The sequence below is a fragment of the Cricetulus griseus genome, chromosome 5 (assembly GCF_003668045.3).
Source record: "Cricetulus griseus strain 17A/GY chromosome 5, alternate assembly CriGri-PICRH-1.0, whole genome shotgun sequence".
In the NCBI taxonomy this organism is placed as follows: Eukaryota; Metazoa; Chordata; class Mammalia; order Rodentia; family Cricetidae; genus Cricetulus; species Cricetulus griseus.
Genome location: NC_048598.1, coordinates 28,951,758 through 28,969,620, shown reverse-complemented (window position 1 = coordinate 28,969,620; position 17,863 = coordinate 28,951,758). Strand labels below are relative to the sequence as shown.

Sequence of the window (17,863 nt, the reverse complement as noted above, 5' to 3'; positions counted from 1 at the left end):
TGAAGACTTAAACCTGGGGAAGTGTTCAGTTCCCTCTTGTTTTGAGTCAGGGCAAGGACAGAGCTATCACACAGGAATGCACTAGAGGTTAACCAAGAGAAATGCCTTTTAATGAGTAGCACATATGAGGCAACTAGCTTGACATAATAGTACCAATAGCAACAACAACTATCATTTCCTTTGCTTTTCATCATTTGGTTTTCTTTTATATTTCCTTAACAACAATTATGTTTTCTAGCAAGGTTCCAAAAGTAATATTGTAATGTATTTGATTCTAAAAATAGCCGAAAAAAATCCCCAAGTAACACAATAGCCTTTGCCACTTTCAGAAATTAACCAAATTATAAACACTTGAGTCAACATTAAGTCAAAGAAACATATCATTCATTAAACTGTTGCCTTAAACTTTTGTTTTTCTTCTTATACTGGATATTAACTTATTCTCCATACAAAATATAAACAATCAGCTTCTATATCACTTCCCTTAGATTTTTACAAATACTGTATGTAATAGAAATAAATGCATATCATGAAATGAGTAAAAGGAACTAAGTTATACAGTCTTAAATGAAAAAAGCATGATACAAAAAATATACACTAAGATTATCCTTATATAAAATATTGAACTCTAGTCATAAAATGACTAGTTCTGTCAAGATGTTGAAATTATGAGTGGATTTTTGAAATGTATCTAGAATTTTTCTATTTTTTTCCATTGAAATGGAATGTTTCCCAAAAGGAACACACAAATTGCCATGTTATTAGTTTCTGTTGGATGCAGAAACTTGTCTATCTTTGGTTAAGTTGACCTAATTCGATGCTAGTTCAGGATGGATCTCATCTCCATTTGTGTAATATGCTGTGTTTGGCTCCATTGGTAGGGCCCACATGGCAGCCATGTAGATTGTTGATAGCTGGGTGTAAAAAAAATCCCAAGGAAAGGAGCAATTCTTCCTGGTTGCAACCAAATTCAAACCAGAGATCTTAATGCAGCAGACCCTGAATTCTACCCATATCTTAAGCTGCTCGCTGAATCTGTAGACTATCAGATCAATAGTTGTAGGGACAACAGGCCTTCTGCTTATTTAAAATATTAAAGAATATGCTATTCCATAACAATCTCCAATATATGTTTTTAGTAAGTTCAATGGGAGAAGCAGTATCTAAATTTTAAACAGGAACATAGACATGATCTTTCAAAGTCAGCCAAGTTGGGGGTGATGAAGATCCAGAACAGGAATAGGTCCCTCTCATTCTCCTAGACAAGGGTTATCTACCATTGAGATCAGAACTACTTCAGGCTAATTTCACAAGGAATGTCCCCAAACTCCCAAATGCATTCATGGCATTTCTCTGGAGAAATTATTTGAACCAGAAAGACCATTTAGATGAGGCTTTGGGATTTAATGACACCTACCCACTGTGGGAAAGTACTTGTGTTTCCCAAATGTGCATTTCACATCTTTAGCGTGGCCCAATCTCCTATAACCAGTTTTAAACCACTCCTTAGGTCAAGAACTAGCTTTAACGACAAAAGATAAACAAATGCTTTTAATAGAAAAACAAACATGTGCATAGTCCTTCCATAGAAATCAGCCAGTCAGAATATAGAGCCTTAACCTGGTGTCTCCTGGGTTTAAAGAAGGGCACAGGAGCCTGATCATATACTAAGTACAGGAATCCTGGATGCCACTGCATCAACCTATGCTTTCTGAACAGCGCCCTGGATGGAACATAAAAGTCTTCAAATAGAGACTGAAATGGTCCTCTGTTATTTTCTGCTTCAAACAATTCCTTTTTAATACAACAGTTTGGTGTATTTTTTTTCCTATTTAAAACATACCACACAGAGTGGGAGAGAAAGAAGCACATCACAGAGAGAGGAGGGGAGAAAGAGGGAGGGATAAACATTGGAATACATAAGAATTACAAATAGAATAGGAAGGCATTTGAGGGTCTTAAGAAAGCCTTTCACACTAACAAGGTCATGTAAGTGATTGAACTTCTTTGTTGCTGAGTCTTCCTCTCCTCCCTCCCTGTGTCTCCCTTCTTCTCCCTCCCTCCCTCCTTCCTGACCTTTTAATTCAAAATCAGTTTTATTGGGAAGAGAGCTTTTAGTCCTACACTTGGAGCATTACACATTGATTCCCTACTTAACCGCAACACAGCAAAGGTGTCTTAAACGGGATAGTTTTGTTCCAGAATGGTTCCAAGAGGGGCACTGGACACAGTTTTCAAAGGATCTGTTCTTTTATATTCTTTCCTGGTTTTGCAACCTTGGCAAGAATTCCTGAGTCCAAGAGGAGATTGCTGATGGCCGCCCCTCTCTCTTCTGCCCCAAACCCTGCTCCTGGGGCAACCAGCAATCTCCTGTAAAAATGTGGGGATGCCAGCAAGTTGAATGTCTCTGAAGAGGTTAACCGAGTAAGGAATGTCAGCCAGCTGCAAAAGCAGCCTTGAGAGTGGTGGATGGCTGAGAAGCGTGTGGAAGTGGAGCAAGGGAGAGTGGGCCATTCATTCACCTGTATGGAGAGGCTGTCCCCCAGGAGAGATAATCGGTGGGTCTAGGAGCAGGCCGAGGTACGATGGGCTGCTCCACGGCAGTCACATCTCCTGAGTAGGACTTGAGGAGGGAAGCGTTTTTATTGGCCAGCATGGCTCTCTCATTCCGACGGAACTTGGCTCTTCGGTTCTGAAACCACACCTGGAATGTTGTTGGGAGGGGAGAAAGATATAAAGAGGGAGAGGAAGAACAAAGAAAAACAGGTTACATGAATGAAATTTTGGTTGATTTTCCACATAATGTCATCCCAAGAAAGATACAGGATGGGTCTGGAACCCTTCCTAAAATAACAGAAATACTGCAATGTAATCCTTCCCCTGTGGGCTATGTGATTCGCAGTAAAAGCTCTCTGTCTGTGGAACGGACGCTTCAGGGGTAGAGCTTAGCATGGACAAAGCCCCATCTTAACCCCCCTCGCTAAAGGACCACGAAATACTTCTAGTAATTAAGAATCCAGAGGTGGGATCTCTGAATAATCGACGAGACCACAAAATGTAGTTTACAAACCCTGCTGCAGTTATAATCAATAAAATGAGGGTTTTGTTTGATGTTGGCAATGGATACAATGATTTCCAAGGGCATTTAAAAAAACTCTTCAAAGTGTGAAATTTTCCTCTGCTTTCATGGTGTTTATTATTTAAAGAAAGCTCTTTAGTTCCCCAAGCCTTCTGCAAGGATTCAGAAGAAAATGATTCATATAAGAGGTATAGGAAAAGCCATCAGAGAAGGAGGCTACAATAGAAGAAAAAGGACTACTAAAGAGTACCCAATAAATTGGCAATCCTATGAGAGCCCAATCAAATGGTGACTCCAGGGATCAAGACTAATTGAGGATAGATGTTCCAGGAGATCCCTCTGCCCCCATGGGTATATCCATACAATGACTCCTGGCTATCAGGGTCTAGCACTTCTAATATATTGATACAGACAGGGAAACCTATCTATGTTCTACAAAAACAAACAAACCTCTCAACAGAAAAGAACAGGCACTAGCCTGAGAATTCAACTGGAAGACATTTATTTGTACATCTCAACAGATGTGGGTGGCCTGGCAGCATCCTCAATAGCTAATGATAAACCCATCACTTATTAAACTGCACCTAGGACTAGTAACCTACACTGGGACTTAGACACACTGTTTCAACCTAGCATGACGTTCTACATATCGGGTTTTATCATTTCTACTTTGAAGTGAAGGAACATGCCCAGTGAGATTACAATACTAATGTTTATGCAAATAGTAACTGGTTAATTTTTTGCTTCAGGATGTCTAACCCATGACCATACAGATCTCCTATACTTCAATGGAATTTTATTCATTCACTTATATTCATTCAAGGACTCTTGGTGGAGTGCTCACTGGAGTGCAGGCCTTGTACTAAAAGCTGGGAAGAAAGGGATGAAGAGAACTGTTTTTGCCAAGCAGCTCAAAATTTATTAAGGGTAGGTATGTAAGTACATCTGAAATAATACAAAGCAAATGTTTTAGTCAAATTAAAGAAAGAATGACAGTGAAGTAAGTGACTATCCATCTATATGCAGTTACATCAGATATTTCCTCTACTGGTAGTATTCTTTCTCCCTGTCCAGGCATCAAATCCAAGATTTTATTGTAACATCACTTCCTCCATGAAGTGTCATAGTGAAAGGCATAGACTTCAAGGTCTAAGAGAATCGCCTAACAATACAAGCTGTACTACACTAGGGATTTATCATTGAACTGTTATTTAATTTGTCTGTTACTTTGTCCCATAGTTGATTAGAAATGACTGACGTGCTTACAGATGGTTATGAATTGGTTCACAGTGTACAGTTTATAAGGGCATAGTCCCTTCCTTTCCCTTGGGCAGAGTGGATCATTCTTCTACTCTATCAATAATTCTTGTAGGTTTCTTTACTGTGGGGATCATCTCATGATAGCATCATTTGATGGTTTGGTCATTTTTTCCATCTGTTTCAGACTGTGGCATCCTTAAGAAGAGGGCCGGTGTCTTATTTATTTCCAACAAATCAAAAAAGGTCAAAAAGTCCATAGTTGTTCAATAAGCATTTGAGGAAAAGGGGAGAAATGAATTTTGCACGGCTGAATAAAACTTATCCCCACACAAGAGGACTCCACCACCCAGTAAGGGGAGTTGGCCCACAGATTACTCCATATAGTACCTGTCATGTTATGATGAATGTCCTGAATATGGAGTCCCAGAGTTAGGGATTGGTTTAATCTGGGAAAGCCTAGGACTTTACAGAGGAATAATAAAGTCAGAGAGGAACAATTCTGTGCCACTCACCTAGGAAATGTTCACAGAAGCAGAAGGCATTGGTTTGTAGTGTGGTAGAAAAGGAAGGGAAGAAAAGAGACAGACAATAGACACACAGGTGATACACAGATGGAATTTTCCTATCTCTCCTACCATGTATGTGTATGCAGGTATGTGCATATGTGTGCCTATGTATGTACATGCATGACATTCAACAATTGTAATTGGACAAGACAATTTCCTAGCTCAAAAGTTACTCTTCTGAATTCTAAAACAATTTTCACCATTGATCTCTCTATGTTTCCATTTTCAGATTCTGAACACTATGGCAAAATGGTTCTCTAAGATACTAGGGGCTACTAGTATATTTAATTTAATTTTTTACATACAACATATTCTTTTCCCTCACCCAATGCCTCCCACATCCTCTCTACCTCCTCACCTACCCAGCCTCATGTTCTCTGCCTTTTTGTCTCTCTCCCTCTCTCAAAAAATAAACAAAACAAAAACAATAGTCAAAACACAAAAAACAATAAAAAATAAAATGCCAAAACAAAGAGAAGAGCATGTTTTGTGTGTGTGCTGTGCATGTGTACACATGAATGTGCGTGTGTGTGTGTGTGTGTGTGTGTGTGTGTGTGTGTGTGTGTGTGTGTTGCTCATTTAAAGTTATTCATTTCACTGTAGGCTGAAATTGGGGAAATAGGAGATGTAGATGGTTAGGCAAGCACGGAGAGTTCATAGCACGGTATGGAAGGCAGCCTAGGGTGGTGTACAATGGAGTTAATGTCAGTTCTGTGAGTATGATGAGGTGGAGAGAACAGGACTGTGTTGTTACTATATGAGCCCTGACTGCCAACATAGAGGTATACCCTCATCATTCTGTCTCAATTTCCTCAGGGCCACAGAAGAGACCTAGATGTCTTTCTTTGCATCATGACACTGCAATTCTTTCTTGTCTCATGGTGAGAACTTTGAGGTGGGGAGCCCGCCTCCCCATGTGGAAAAGCTTACACTCCTCTTCCAACTGAAGGAGTCACCATTACTCTACCTCCCCTTGACTTGTTTTATTTCATAGAGACAGTGGAGATATAAGAAGTTATATACTTTGAGTGTACTCTTAACTTATTTTCTCATATTCATCTCCAGTCTTTATCACCATTCATAATCATGGGTACTTAGACCAAGGTACTGGAAGGTTTATTTATTCTCCTAAGCTGGAGAGGAACACTCAGGTGAGGGGGAGTTAATAGCTTAGGTGGGGCTCAAACTGAAAGCTGGGGCTGCAGAGGTAAATGCTCACGTAGATGGTGTAATAGAACACCAAATACAAGGCTCACAACAATGGGAAATGGATAGCCCTTGTTACAGCATATTCTATCCTTCCAAAAGGCATTCTGTTTGATTTTTAAAAATACCATTCAACCTAAAGAAACATAGTAAAGATACAAAACCTGGTGTCATACTTCATATGCACAACCCTTATCAGTATCAGCTCCAGTCCCAAACCTACAACTTGGATTCATAAACAGTCTTCAGAGATGGGTCCGTAGTGGAGGCGACACTTGGTGTCTGCCACCCAAAGCATGTGTTACCTGCACTCTAGCCTCAGTGAGGTTCACCCGACGTGCAAGATCTTCTCGCACAAAAGCATCCGGGTAATGTGTCCGCTCGAAGACACGCTCCAAGGCCTGCAGCTGGCTGCTGTTGAAGGTCGTTCTGTTTCTCCGTTGCTTTCTCTTCTTCTTCTCCTCTGAGTTCAGTTGATCATCTGGAATGAAATGGATTGGTGATGAGGAGTGAATGAATACCACTCCAGAGATCCCATTGTCTCTAGACAATGTCTAGAGTTACCATTGTCCATAATGAGATTGTTCCTTTGCTCACATCCCTAGCAAAATACTAAAGTCAAATGTTACTTTTCTGATACAAATCCTGGCAAGGGCCAAGATCCTCCTCAGTTTCTGGTGCCTCATTATTGCATCTACATGTAAGATTCGACCTGAGATGGTTGCCTGAAGAATATTACCTTCATGCTCTTCGAAACCTATTTTGTAAAAGAGGACTAAAGGAAAAATCTCATTGCTTGTCCATATTCTCTCTATTTTATTATAGATGGAAAAATAAAAGTAGATTGCATTTTACCTTATTCCCTTAGACAATATGATGTCCATTCATACAGTTTCATCACTGATTATACCAGGCACCTCCTGGATCCTCTCCAAAGCACAGACCCAGGGTCACCAGGGCCACTTACAGAAAAGAAACTGTTCAAATCCAGCAATTTCCATTTTAACATGCTTTCTCTTTGAAGCAGTGATCCAAAACAATAATCATTAAATACTCCATGCTGTTGCTGGAGGAGGCCAGCTTAGATCAAGGTTAGTGTCAAGAACAATATCAGGAACCCAAGCAACCATTATCTTAGGGCTCACCCTAAGAAAACACAAGAATGAGGAGCTGTCCCCTGAAACAGTTGCACTCTACATTGAGTAGTAGGGTCCTGAGGACTGGGGAACCTTTGGATAATTACATCCCTGAATTTTTGCCTACCAGGGTCTCTTTTGAGTTTGCTTTGAATTACCCGAGAGCCATCTAGGTTTGCTCATCATTCAGAGAACAGGATGTCTCCACTAGAGAATAACATGGGCCTATCCTGAACCCCTTCGAAGCTCAAGGACAAGAATGGTTGATTGTGGAAACCAAGTGGTTGATCAACTGTGCTAATACCACCAGCAACCCAAGGTCCTGACACTTGGACTTCCCAGAGCCTATATGACTCATCTCATAGGAATTCCCTTATGGCACGTGCTGTCCAGTAACTTCTCAGCTTAGAGGCTCATCCCAAAGACAATTACAAGGAGTAAAGATGAGGGGAAAGGGGAAGTTGTGTATTTGCTCCATCCTCAATAAAAAGTTCTCATCTCTTTCTTTCTAGCACATCTAATCTTGGTTTTCTTTGACTAAACACACACACACAACACTCTTGACAAAGCTGCTAGCAAGAATCAAGATGCCCTATGGATATCCACCTCAGCCGTAATATTATTGTTAGCACAAACTAACAAATTAGAGCCTGTTCTAGATTTATGTTTGGGTTCAAAGTGCAGATTAGACTGAGGACTCCTGCAGGGAAGATCTCTAGGGGGCCTGATGCTTGAGACTGCTGTCTTTATACTCTGAGACTCCTTCCCTCTCAAGCTCCTTCAGGACTTAGAGTAGATGCTGTATATTGTCCTTAGCAATTAAAGACCCAGATACAATAAACACTGGCTGAAACTTTTTCCCATGGGAAACTTGAAACTTCTCTTGCCCTCAGAAGTGTCTCTATAAGGGAAAAATGTATAAGATCCTACCCAATTTCTCCAAGAAGGGAATGCTGGTCACTATTCCCTGAGAGATACATGAGCTCCATTAATCCTATTTGTTTCTGATACTTATGGCACCTTGATGGAGCTTCCATCACATTCCCCTGAAACTCTCAAATAAGTCATGTTCTGATGATTCATTATTTGCATCATAATTTCTAAGGTCTCTCCAGGCCTAAAACATCCAGCTAACATGACTGACACTATTTTACCTATTAGGAAAATTAGCTGACAATAACATCAACACTGAAAATCAAACATATAGGATCTAATGCCTTTTAGCAGCTCTCTTGCATGGACAATCTCCTTCCTGTTCAACTGTTTGAAAACATTTGTATTATTTTTATTGTCCCCCCTACACACACACACACACACACACACACACACACACACACACACACACACACACACACATCCCAGCAGATCTCTTGTCCACAGTTCCATAGTTCCATGTGCCTAGCTCTTTAGGTATCTCTGGGTCTTCAGGGACTTTGAGACAGTACATCATCATGAAATTTCATGTTTCTATTAAACACTGATCTGCAGAAAGTCCTTAGCTTCTCTACTCTTCTAAATTTGAGACCAATCAGACCACAAGTTAGTATTTTTTGTCATACAAAAAAAAACCCAGATTAAGTAAATACTCTGATTTTTCTTCACTCAAGAAAATTCTTTCTCCTGCATAGTCACAGGCTACAAATCATTTGTTCTGTTATGTAATCCTGTTTCTTCTTGTTCTGCCAAGCTCTGATCAAGATCAAGAATATTTTATGTCTTGTTCTTAGTGCCACAACCTGCCACGTAATCACTCAGTAGTTCTTTGAAGTCTCCCACCGTTCATTGAAATCCCACTGACTGTCCACTATAAAACCACCAACTCCCCTGATGTGGGAGGAAGGGAAATGGAGGATTACAGTTTATGACAGGGAATAAAGAGCTATGATGATCTGAAGTGATTCCAGCAAGAGTTTCCCAGTGAATGTGCTTGCTATTTTTAAGGAATGAAAACATCAATTCAGATCATGTTGAAGGTGAGAAAAGACATGCAAATAACAAGGGTCCCAGTAGTCTGGCTCTGGCAAATGTCCTTCAAAGCCCAAGTCAAATGCAAAGAGACAATGAATAGGCAGCAGAGGCAGCATGAGCGGCAGCCCTTTGGCTCATCTGTCTTTGCTCACTACTCTCAGCCTGAGAGTTTTCCCTACCATTGAAGAACAGGCCTGGGTACAGTATCTTCCACAGCAGGAAAGAATAAATAAACACTGCTGAAGTTTACAAATTCAGGGCACTTGAAGACCTGTGATAAATGCATTCATCTGACTTGGGGCTCTGGTTGAGCAAGCAGTGAGTGTTTATCAGAGCAGGAGGGTCATTTTTCTGGTAGGAAAGCGAATTTCAATATTTGTGGTCCATAGACACTAATATCCAACTGGGGATGATGGGATGGACATCATTCTTTGGCATCCTGAAGAGATTAGAACCTTACCACAAGCAATAGTAAATTTGCTATTATTGAAATAATTTGTAAATCCAAGGAAGTTATGGGTTTTATAGGTTTGGGGTTTGAATACACGGCAAGTATGTAATTACTGTTATTGCCACTTTCATGATGAGATAACTAAACTGGTATTATGGACAGGTGTGGTCTCACTTGGAATCATGAATCATAAAATTTTTGCACCAGCTGGAGGTAACGGCACATACTTTTAATCCCAGTTCTAGGGAGGAAGAGGCCAGCCTGGTCTACAGAGTGACTTCCATGACAGCTAAGGCTACCCAGAGAAATCCTGCCTCAAAAAAACCAAAAAGAAAGAAAGGAAGAAAGAAAGAGAGGAAGGAAGGAAGGAAGGAAGGAAAGAAGGAAGGAAGGAAGGAAGGAAGGAAGGAAGGAAGGAAGGAAGGAAGGAAGGAAGAAAGGAAGGAAGGAAGAAAGAGAAAGAAAGAAAAATTTACACCAAATAAAAACCAAGAAGTTATCTAATTCAACACTCTCATTTTGCAGATGAGGAAGGGACCTAGAAGAACAAAATGATTTGCCTAAAATAACAATGAAAATTGGAGATTTCTAGACAGAGCTGGAAGCCAAGACACCTACTTCACTCCATTCTTATGTACAAATGGCAATATACATGCTGTGCAAGAGAAAAACAAGAAAGTATCCACAAGAAGAATAGAGTGCTACCCAGGGAAATTATTCATGGGAAATGTTTTATCATGCTAGCTGTTATAAAGATAATATAAGGAGGGTTTGTGAACAAGAATCAATGTGTCATATACCATTCCTGCCAGAATGCCCGTGAAGCCGTGTTCATCTTGAGTGGCTGTTTAGCTTGGGTATTCTGTGCTTTCTTTTTCTGTTGCCTTGGTAAGTATCTCGTTATTTTCACACAAAAGAATACCTCTATCTTCCGTCTTTTCCCCAGAAACACATGGGTACACTTCTCTTGCATTTTACAGGACACATTAAAATCAATGTGTCCTAGGAAACACTTTACATTTTACTTCCTGAGTTAAGACTTGGCCAGTAACTTCAGTTCATATTGACCTATCCCTTCCTAAATTCCCATACATGTGTCAACATTGTATTAAATACTATGTAAAAATTATGACTGAATTCTTTCCAGGTGGATATTTTCCTGTTGTTGCGCATTCATTCATTACTATGGAAGAGATAGAGGAAGCATGGATGAGCTGACAGGAAAGCATGCAAGAGTTAGGCCTATACTAACATGTAGCAGCAAGACCGAAAGAATTAGAGGCCTGGAGTCTAAAGGACTTGATGATTCCTGAATTCGCATGATTCTTTTTAATAGTCCAAAGCAACTAATTAAGCCGGAGATGTCTTTGTTTCTGGGTGATTTTAAATACAAAGGGAAAATAAATCTTTTATAGTGTGTCTTCTTCAGATCTAGAGACTGGAAAAACCTGTGGTCTTGTTCCTTTGTAAATGCGGCTCAGTCCTTCATTTTCATCTCTTATGTGAAAAGCAGCTTTGAGAGGAATGAATGATTTAAGTAATCAGGAACTCATACGTACGAGACAGACATGCTAAAAAGTAATGTTTTCAATGGGTCACAGTATTAGTAGCAGAGATGAAACACCTCACAAGGAAAGGGGGCCAGAAAACCTTGCAAGATAAATTGTGTATCCACACATGGCTTGAAAAAAAAAAGTAACGCTCACCCTGGCTGTAGCATAAGGTTTACTCTGCATTCTGCCTGAGACGGCTGTCATTGCACTGAAGAAGGCAGAAAACGATCCCTTCAAGCATCAGGAGGAGGCAGCTGTGGTAATCCCTACTTACTAAGACCTTGCATCCCCCATGCAGTCTCTGACCTTTTGCTGTGCAGCAGCCAGCAGGAGGAACCCCTGAGGTCCAAGGTCAATGTTCAGCCCAATGTAATTTAAAGGTACAGTAAAGAAAAATCTATATTTTAGGAAGAAAGTCGCAGTAAAAATGTGTTCCCTATGCCTGAGTCACATCAATTTGGGAAGAAATCTGAAGCAAGAAGATAAAATGCCAACTTCAGTAGCAGAAAGCAACCACCACATCAAAGCTTGTCGTCTGTCTCTGGGCTGAAATCATGGCAGGCAAGCGGATCTGAAATGCAGACCGCTGATCACTTTATGGGCATTGAAGAATGTTTTCAAAGCAATTTATATTGCACAACAGCTACTTACTTTAATGGGATTTGTGTGGTTCGGGCTCTGTAACCTTTAGAAAATTGAGAGGAAGCATAATTGCAAAAGCCACTAAAAACTGTTTTGCTTTGATGGTCAGGCCTATGAAAAGCAGTGAAATATAACATTTGTGTTTCCTTGGGCACAATTAGCTTTAACTGAAATTAGGATGGCATCCTTCTAACATGTGCCCTGATAAGTAGTGGCTCAGGTACCACTTAACTGGAGGCACTGTTGCCATGCAAATGGAGCTTCGTGATTACAATGACCAAAGCCAGGTTTAGCGGCATGCCCACCATTTCTCAACAGCATGGTCCTTGTGTGGTCCTTCACCACTAAATCTCATCCACTGTGCAGAGAGACAAGGTCTCTGGCAATACAAATATGCAACTATTTGGTCATTGGAGGTAAATGCTCAGTCACCTTAGAGCTGCCAGGCCCACACTGTATGGTGAAATTAGACATGCGTACTCTTCCCTTTACCATCATGTTGGCATGTATTTAGCTAAGCATCAGTCTAAGTCTTAAAGAATAATATGAAAGCATGCAAAATGTAATTATTCTCTCAAGCAAAGAACATTCTAAAGACATGAAAAAGTGGGCTGGAGAGATGGCTCTGTGGTTAACAGCACATACTCTTCTTGCACGGGGCCAGAGTTCCCAGCATCCACATCGTAACCACCCTTAACTGGGGCTCCAGGGAATTTGGCGCCATCTTCTGGCCTCCACACGTCCACAGGCACCTGTACTCACAAGTACACGAAAGCGCGCGCGCGTGCGCGCGCGCACACACACACACACACACACACACACACACATTGAATCTTTTAGTAAATTTATTTTTAATTGTTGTGACTAAAAAGGTTAGCATGTAGTTCTGTGTACAATCTCAAATTGTAGCATTCTCATTACATCCAACCTTCCTTGGGAACAGAAATCACTAAGCACTATGAGGTGTTTTAATGTGGTTGGTATTGCACTAAATCTTTCCTCTTTTCTACTTCCTTTGGCTCTGGAAGGCAAATGTACTTCCTCAGGGCTAAAAAAAAAGTTAACATAATCCACATCACTTTTATGTGCTTTAACTCTCAAGGCGTGTCTCTTAAGACATTTCTGATTAGAACTCCTAAAGGAATTCAGTACAAACATATCTATGAAGTCCAATATCAGAACTCTAGCTTTTTCTGGAGCTGTGTAGAATATGTATAAGGTTCTAGGTTTGCTCTCCAGAACCCCCAAATAACAATAACAACAACAATACTGCTGCTGCTGCTGCTGCTGCTGCTGCTGCTGCTGCTGCTGCTGCTGCTGCTGCTGCTCTGGCTGCTAACAACACATTCTAGCTATTGAGTGATTGGATAGAGTGCCTGCTCTTTGATAGAGACATAAAGATCTGGCTTGAGATGTGTACAACCCCCTCAAGTTATGAACCCTTGATGAGGTCCACCTAACTGTGATGGAGGGCATGCAGCTGGGGCAGAGCAGGAAGCATGTCGGCTTAGAAACCAAGATGCCTGTTTTCCTGCTGCCCCACCCATTGTTATCTGCGATCTTGGACTGTGGGCTTCACTTCTCTGAGCCTATTTCCAAAACAACAGAATAGAGAGGAAGAACCTTTCAAGGTTGCCTGGGGCCTCCAGGAATGAGTCCTGGGAAGCCAATGGAGCACAGGGAAAGCATTTGTAAGTGGTTGTGCGGCTTCCATTATCGGTGTGATTTCTCCTTGGAAATGAACTAGTCAGAGCCATCGGGCTGATCCCTTTGCCTGCAGGGAGCCATCCTGTCTCAGAAAAGCTACAGGGGAAGTCACCAGACACTTCAGATATGGTGACCACAGCTTGATCAAGTTGGGTGAGTGTGTAGAAGAGGCTGGAAGCTCAACAGTCTTATTCATAAAAGCTTTAAAAATCAGAAGGAACAAAGACATGGTGGTAGACCTAGCAAAACTTGAGAAAATCCACTGCTTGTCAAGGACCCTCCACTGGGGACACTCTTCTGCTCTTAGTCAATTCCTGGCTTTTTACTGAGCCGATTTTTCTTTCTAAAGCTGGCTTTGGAAAATAAATATTCAAACATCAAGCAGATGCCAGCACTCAAATAGGTAAGGAATTTATAACTTTTGTAAGCAACCTCACCAGAAATTGGTATTTTTGAAAACACAAGAAAAAGGGGAAGGCCAAAGGCGAAACCCAGGCTATGAAAATTCAATTATTCCCAGCTCATTTGCTTTGTGTTAACTAATTTGGTTGCTACATGTCTAAAAACTAAAAGTCACATTACTCAATATTTATTCAGTGAGTTTTCTTTTTCTCCTCTTTTTCTTTCTTATGCCTGAGCATTTTGGGAAATTCCAAAAGATTTTTAAAAAGAAAGTAACTACTAAGGCAGGCAAAATTCTAGGGAAAGAATAGATTCTCAATCAGATTTTCAGATTTTAAAAGCTTTCCAAGTCTTGGTGTTCCAGGTGTGTGGTCCCCCCATCCCCACCCCCAGGTGACTACTCCCTCCACAGGCAGCTCTGGGTGAGGTGAGGATTGCTGCTTTGGCTGCTTCTGGTGACATGCTTTCTTTGCAAGCACTGTTTCCACCTCACAAAAGGCTTAGCATCAGTCATGACATTGCCAGGAGGAACTGGCACTCCCATGCAGATCCACTGAGCTCCAGGTCATTTTTTAAGATGATCCTTTTATTTGTTACACTTTAAAATGTTACTTTAAAATCGGGTAAAAGCAGGCTTAAAAAACACCCCAACTCCCCCGCCCCAGTAGACTGATGAGTAAGATATCCTTGGTTAATGAATAAACTCAGCTCTTGGAAGGACCAGACTAAAGAAACTTAAAAGGCTCTTCTCCTTGGATTGAAGAAGAAGAAGAAGAAGAAGAAGAAGAAGAAGAAGAAGAAGAAGAAGAAGAAGAAGAAGAAGAGAAGAAAAGAAAGTTATAATTAAAATGTATTTGAGCTCTTAGAATAGTGTGACTTATACTACCTTGCATGTTTTTATTTTAGGTTGAAAGGGCAGGATGCTTCTGGCAGAGACTCCATAAGGAACAGAACACTAGCTCTCCATCAGGCTAGAACACAGAGGGCGGGCATCTTAATATCTGCCAGTAAACAAGGGAGTGTGAAGAGGCAATGAAGTGCTTCTGGGTGGTTACTCTGGTCTTAGACACCAAAATAATCAGGAGACAGGAGGATGCCAATATGCCCGACATAAGAAGTCTGACATTTAAAAATAGTGTTTTAGTAAAGGAAATTAAAATTCTCCTTAGAGAACAAGAAAAGTAAAAGTGTAGTTTCTCACAGCTTAGAATTTTTTTAGGGGTAGGGAGTGGATACTAGTCCATAACATCTCTGGGTTTCAATGTTTTCTTATGTAAACTCTGTTGCTATCTCAGTCAGTTTAGGTTGCTGTCATCAAATACCATAGACTGTGAGTTACAGAACAGAAATGTATCTCTCATAGCCTGGAAACTGGGGAATTTTAGAGCCTGAATGTGGGCCTTAAAAATAACAGACAGGGAAGTGTGTTCTTGGGGTAACAAGGATCCAATTCTATCTTGAGGACTCCACCCTCATGGCCTCATCTGAACCAAATTACTTCCCCAAGACCTGACCTTTAAACAGGTCACACTGAGTGTTAGAGCAACAACACCCAAACTGGGATGGAGATGGGGGTGGGGAGGGGGTGAAACGGGAGTAAGCATTTACTTCAGGAAAGTTTCTTTGACACAAAGAATTGACATATTTTTTAGAGGAATTCAGTTGTAATGGCTAGTTACACACCATTGCCTTTTGTTTTAAAACATATTGTGTCTTAGTAATTATTATTAGTAATTCTGGAAATAAGTATGGGTTGGAAAACAGGAGAATTGGATTCTAATTCAAGGAGTTAAAGGCCAAGTCTGTGATGTCAGCCTAAAGTACCACCAATGTCTCACAGTGGGATCATGAGATTGTTTCTTTTTTTTTATTTCAACAACATAGCCAGATAGAAAGCATTCAGTAGTTGTTTGATTTAGGTGATCTATGCTGTTTTGGTGTTCCTTTTTTTTTCCTTTTAAAGAAATTAATTGGCTGGATTATAAATTATATGAGGTTGTGCCATAATTAGCATGCCTGGGGAAATCTTGGGTGATTGACAAATACCTGAATGCCAAAAGAATCTCATAGGGATAAATCTCCAGATTGAAAGTGATATGGATGTTATTTTATAAGAAGTAATTTATGTCCAATTATTGTCTAGACAAGGAATAAACCTAACAGTTACCCTGTCCTCCAGCTGAACTAAAAGAAGTAGTAATAACTATATACCACATTCATTTCTTCTGTCTTTGACCTCCTTTCCATGAGTTAGAGCATTCTTCATGCTGCAAACAGTGTTTATATCCTGAAGACCAAAATTATTGACTCTAACTGTAGTCAAAGCCTTCACATCCTCTTACCATCACCCCAAATATCTATCAATTTCCTGTTGCCAACTGGTAAAGCAGGCTCTCTGGATACAGAGAAGTACAACCTACAGTCTGCTCTCAGAGGATTTTATGCTGATGTGAGAAGCAAAACTGCAAGTACATCAACGGAAAAGTAACAGCAGAGAAAATATATCCTGTCAACTTAATGGCCACCAGAGTCAGCAGTAGGCAAAGGAGGACTGAGACACCTCATAAATGCTAGGGGAGAGTCACAGCCTGCAAGAACGTCCTTCTCTCCTGTTGGAAGCGCAACACCCTCCCTCAGTTTCAGCGTTGTTTAGCTCCATTCTCTCTACTCAGTGGTAGCACTAATGGTGACCAGTGCCTTTTGGTATGTTTTACTTCTATTGCGTCTCTTGTGACCTAATGAAACATCGTCGGCCTACCTTTATCTATGCACTTTACTCCTCTATGAAGTCTCGGTTTCCTGCCACCTCTTTTCAGGAACTTCCTGTAAGAAGCAGTAGACCTCTCTTCATTTTTTTCCCCACCTTCCAGCATTTTATGCCTCTTAATAACCCTTATGAACCTGTATGGCAATCTGTAATGCCTGATGTTTACCTCAGGCACTGTGTCTTGAAAGCAATCATTTTGTCTGACTTGCTAAGTGTGACATTGTGACATCCATCAATAGTACCCAGCACAGTTTCGGAACTTTCCTGGGAATAACTAAAGGACTACATTAAACTGCTTACTAAAAATCCCTTGTATGACCTAGCCAATTCACACTTAGCTGCTGAGCCTGGCAACTCTTTCAGGCATCAGTTTCTATTAAAAAAAAAAAAGAAAAATCTTGGCACACAAACTTTTGAAGGACTAAGGTTTACTGTGGCCTTAATAAAGCACATTATGTCCAGGGTTATCACTTATTCAGATCTTTGATGTACTCTCTCACCAGTGGCTTTGCCTCAGAAATTATCCAGGAGATCAGTTAATTCTTCTCAGTTGACAATGGAACCCTTAAAGGCAGATGAAGTGTGACACCACCATCCTCGTAGCCTTTAATAAATGTTAGACCCTGATAGTGGCAGCACATATGAAATTATTGACCAGTTTGGTCTTATGAAGGGAAAGGAAGTCCTGAAAGATGGCTCAGTGAAACCATTTCTGTGTTCCAAAAGAATGCGTACTTTGGATTGTTTTTCTTTTAGTCAGTCATCTCCAGGCACTGTGTTTACTGTTCCCTTTCCCAGGCAAGAAAGCTTGGGCAAAAGCCTGGCTAATTCACTCTCTAACATACGGGAACATGACTGCCTGTCAACCACACCTAACCTTAATTATATGACAATTCTCCCCCAGGGATTCATGAGTATTTTAACTAGCAAGGAAGTTGATGTGTTAAGGTCAGATGAAAAAAAAAGAAAGAAAGAAAGAAAGAAAGAAAGAAAGAAAGAAAGAAAGAAAGAAAGTTAAATTTGGGCAAACTTTCCCAAACTCCATGTGGGATAATCTTATTCCACTGAGTCATGTGCCCTGGTTTTAAGTATCCTAAAGAAGCCCTTGTTAGTCGATGATCCGTCT

General features: G+C 40.6%; 1 protein-coding gene across 3 annotated transcripts in view; it reads right to left on the bottom strand.

Annotated features, from left to right (window-relative positions):
- The window catches only part of Prrx1 (paired related homeobox 1), a 68,043-nt gene that overhangs the window by 10,296 nt on the left and 39,884 nt on the right, over window positions 1–17,863 (bottom strand). For all 3 annotated transcript variants that reach the window (XM_035445924.1, XM_027417188.2, XM_027417189.2), the window contains 2 exons: window positions 6,417–6,592; window positions 2,523–2,704 (listed from right to left, as the gene is read on the bottom strand). In XM_035445924.1, the coding sequence (XP_035301815.1) occupies window positions 2,523–2,704; window positions 6,417–6,592 (358 nt within the window). The remainder of the gene's footprint in view (window positions 1–2,522; window positions 2,705–6,416; window positions 6,593–17,863) is intronic.